Consider the following 4371-nt stretch of genomic DNA (forward strand, 5'->3'; position numbering starts at 1 on the left):
GCTGTTAAGAAGAATATTCAGAAAACAAATTAAAGGTAAAAAGCAATACATAAAAAACCTACCTGGTCATAACTAGAAAAATAGTGCTATGGGGCTTCCTTTATTCAGCCAGGAAAAAAAATAAATGTAATAATCTCCCAAACTGATTTTAAAATTATTTCTTCCAGTCAAGATTAGTTAATTCTCAGGACCACTATAGCACATAAAATTTCTTGGTTATATGTTTCATGTTTGATGTTGAAGTGTACTCCTTATAGTGGTGTGGTAATTTTATGGGGGGTACTTTTAATAAACATTATACAGAAAACAAAGTAACATTGAAGAAAAATCTAACTCATGCTTTTTCCATCTTGTATGAGAGCATATTTTTTAAAAAATCACACATGTAATCCATATGATTAATTTTATTCATTCATTATTAAATCACTTATGTGGTTGTTGATCTTTTCTGTTTATTTTTCTCTGAAATGATTCAGTCACAGAAATGTCTATTGTCATTCTGGGGTCACATACACAATTGTCTATATGAGCAATGTTCTGGAAAGCCAAAATGGCACAGAAAAAGTAGAAAATCAGAATAAATCATATTCTATAATAGAAAACAGCATAAAACATTTACCCCAAAAATGTGAAACAACAAGAATTTCCAGCCAGCAGAATAGATCAAATGAGGTTTCATATCAGCAACAAAAATACAATAGTCCTTTTTTAATTATTATTCCAATACATTTATCTAATGCCAGTAGGGATGGTGGGTAGAGTTTAGAGTTATCATCATTTAAAGGATTGACAGTCTACAATGGAAGGGCAAAACAGAGATGAAGATGGATTCGGTAGATTTCACCAATGAGTTAGTTGAAGAAAAATATTGTTACTGCCTTGGACACTCTCATAATTTACCATGAACATTCTGAAAGAAGCTCATTTCCTTTTATGAGGATTTAAGAAAATTGCTGAGATATAATATCTTCTCTGTCCTGAGCAATGACACATTTAAACAGAATTGCTGTATTCCTCAATAAGTTGAAATCAATAGCAGCCCTATGTCTTTCCCTTTTTTCCTTTCTTTTCCTTGACATGACAAATTGAAAGTGTGCAGGAGGATTGATTCAATTTGGGGGCTGGATTTTTATCTTTTGGAATTTTCTTAGAGGATTCACTCCTACAAAAAAAAGGTCAAAGGGATGTCAAGACAGAAGTGACCTGGTCAGAATCAGAAAGATGGCTGCACTTGCTTCTCTTTGGTTACTCTTAGTATATCTGCTATAAGAAATAAGGTTATCAGCCTCTACTGGTATTCCAATTTCATCTTGGCATAGATGATATTTTGCCAACTTAATCTCAAAGCAACATGTTGTGCCACAAAGAACAAAATTTTCTATACAGAATTATAAGGGGTGAAATGAACTTGAAAACTTTACCAATTCATGCTTGCTTTATGTATTACTATGCAATTCTTGAGGAATAATATTATAATGATTTATTAATTCCTTCATTAACAAAAAGAACAGATTGTGCAAAACTGGAATTTCTTATTAGACGTGGCTTTTTCCTATGCTATGGCATCCTTCAATTTTGTTGTTGGGTGATCATGTGCTCTTTCCCACAGCCTACTAGAAAGAACGAGAGGTGGCAGGTGTCCAAGTTGAATCAGTTAATCTGGAGAAAGCAGGTTCCAACTGGGTGTCCATGTTGCTGGCAACTGTGCCTGATAAACCAGATGAGGATGTGGCAGGCAACGCAATGCTGCTTCGCAGAAATGGGGAACTGCTGCTTATATCACTTGCCAGGTTAGCAACATTGACAGCATTGTTACTGACAGTCCAGAGGCAAGGATAGTGACTGTAATAAAGAAAAAAAAGCCCAACAACTGAAATTTGCAACTACCTTTATCATTGCGGAATAGATAATCATTTTGTAACTGGAAATTGTATTTCTTTATTCAATGCATTATTTGTCTTGCACAGAAATAGGGCTCTAGAATCATGATTTTATGCAAATATATAGCACCCATTTTTCATTTCTTTCTAACTTAGGGCAAGATTGGGGAGTTTCTTGCAGCTTTAGGTGCTTCAGCCTATTGTGGTGAAACAATTTAGTAAAGCTCTAAGATTCAAGAGAAATTTAAAAAATGTTTTAGGAACCACATGAAGACTTTAACATGATTGTCTGCACTTGGTGTGAAGGAATATAGCATTCAAAACTTAAACTTGTTTCATTTTGGTTTATCCATATTTCTTATTATCTGAGAACTTAACACGAAGCCTCTCTTTGTTGGATTTGAGAATAGATGGTCTGATTGGGCTACAATTTACAGCACAGCTGTATAATAAATCAGTCTTTTCAGTAAAACACTTCTTGCAACAATCAGAGTATATTTTGAATCTAGCCAAACTCCTGGTGACTTCATGGACAGTTACCCTGCAACAGTATGCACATATTTTGCTATCGTCTTCCACAATATTTTTCCCCAATTTCCCAGGTTCTATTTTCTTGTGGTTTTTCATCCAAGTACTAACCCTGTTTTGCTTTTGAGCCCGACCAAGTTTTAAATTGCACCTTCAGAGACAAGCCAGTCCTAAATACTTAGACCAGAGGTCCCCAACCTTTTGGGCACCAAGGATCGGATCCATGGAGAAAGGTTTTTCCACAGACCCGAGGGTACATGTTTTTGTGTGCTGCCTGCATCCCATGGATGGGGCTTTGCTTGTTTGTGCGGACCGGTTGCTGGCATGCCACGGCCTGGTACCAATCCATGGACCAGGGGTTGGGAACCCCTGACTTAGACAGTTCACCTGATATTTATAAGCAAAATATAATCATTCTTTCTAATTAAAGCTGTGTCTTGCCATATAACCATTTTATTGAAGGAGGAAAGGCAGTGTATAGTAAAATCTGACCTATTTTTCATCCTCCATTGTACACAACAAGGGCTACTAGAATTGCTGAGCTATCGCTGTTGGTACAACATATACACTGAAGAGATGCTTGCTTACCTGGGCCCTGGAGCAGTAGTACCACTATTGTGTGGCACTGGGACCAGGTTGTTGTGGTGACTGGAGGGTCCTGTAGGCCAACCTTCATGGCCTGGGGACACCTGGAAATCACTGTTGGCATTTTCTGTCAGATTCACTTTAGAATAGGAAACACAAAGAATTCAGAATGATTGCAAGAGTATGTTTACATTACCAAATCAGGCTGAATATTAAACAAAAAAACAGAAAAAGGCAGAACCTTTAGCTGAATGGACATCCCTTATTTTTTGACTCCATAATTGACAATTACTGTATTTACACAGTGCTTAGCTTACACATTACAACAACCCACCAAGTGTTCTTGTGGCTCATTCTTCCTTAAAGGTAAATCATAAAAAAAAGCTGGTAGCTATCATCCTGTACATTCAATAAGGGCAGAGAAGTAAGTCCATTTTCCTACCTTTACCTCCATGGGCCCAAAAATGGGCTTATACTCACTTCCAATAAAATTCACTCTTCCACTTTTACTATTTTGTTACTATTCTGGTAACTCCTTTTCCAGAGATCCTCAGAGAACAAAGAAGTCTCCAGGACTGGGACAGAAGGAGATGCTGCTCAAAAAGGGTCCTATCAGTGAATTCCTTGCCTTCATGCCTCAGAGGATTTACAACAGAACTATCTAAATTCCTAAGTGCCTTCTGAAAACTAAATGTATTATCAGACAACTGTTCAAATTGGCATTACCTACCTGGACAGATTAATGATGACAAAAAAATAACCAGCCCTTGACAAGGAAGTAGTTCTTATATCCTCCCCATCAGATCATCTATTAACTGCTCAAAATTATAGACATGTTCTAGCATATGCCCTTTTCCTGAGCCCATAATGATGTGACTTGGGACAAACCATGATTGTCATGGTGACCATGAAACCCCAAGCCATCTCCAATCCCCTTCAGCCTCGAAACAGCAGATTAAAATCACCAAATACAATTATTCTTGATGTCCCAATCATCAACTTAGGGATGAAAATGAGAAATTTGGGCATAGATGCCACTGTGCAACTAAGAGGCTGGTACAAGAGAAGCATCCTTAGGTTGTCCCTTTGGCACAACTGCATATAAAGGGCTTCACATGCATACATCTGTGAAACAAACTACTAGTAATTATTAGGATCAATCAATAGACAAGCAGTACTCTTGGGGTCAAGGCTGATGCAGCATGGGAAACTCAGATAGATAAACATTAGTTAGGACCACCCACACATTCTTGCCCACGAAAGTTTCAGTAATACCAGTTTCTTACGGATTGCTTTCAATAAATAAATTAAATGCAAAACATGACAAGAACTTGCCTGGATAATTATTTTTTTGCATGTACGAAGCAGGATATGGAAC

The 4371-nt window shown here is 37.1% G+C and overlaps 1 protein-coding gene across 1 annotated transcript in view; it reads right to left on the minus strand.

The window, feature by feature from the left end:
* Positions 1-1613: 1613 nt before the first annotated feature.
* The window catches only part of TBX19 (T-box 19), a 20022-nt gene continuing 17264 nt past the window's right edge, over positions 1614-4371 (minus strand). Inside the window, exons 7-9 of the mRNA XM_015815852.1 lie at positions 3882-3934; positions 2997-3132; positions 1614-1842 (exon numbers count right to left, since the gene is read on the minus strand). Coding sequence (XP_015671338.1) covers positions 1614-1842; positions 2997-3132; positions 3882-3934 — 418 coding nt within the window. The remainder of the gene's footprint in view (positions 1843-2996; positions 3133-3881; positions 3935-4371) is intronic.

This window comes from Protobothrops mucrosquamatus, unplaced genomic scaffold (assembly GCF_001527695.2).
Source record: "Protobothrops mucrosquamatus isolate PMUCROS unplaced genomic scaffold, P.Mucros_1.0 scaffold_107, whole genome shotgun sequence".
Lineage (NCBI taxonomy): Eukaryota > Metazoa > Chordata > Lepidosauria > Squamata > Viperidae > Protobothrops > Protobothrops mucrosquamatus.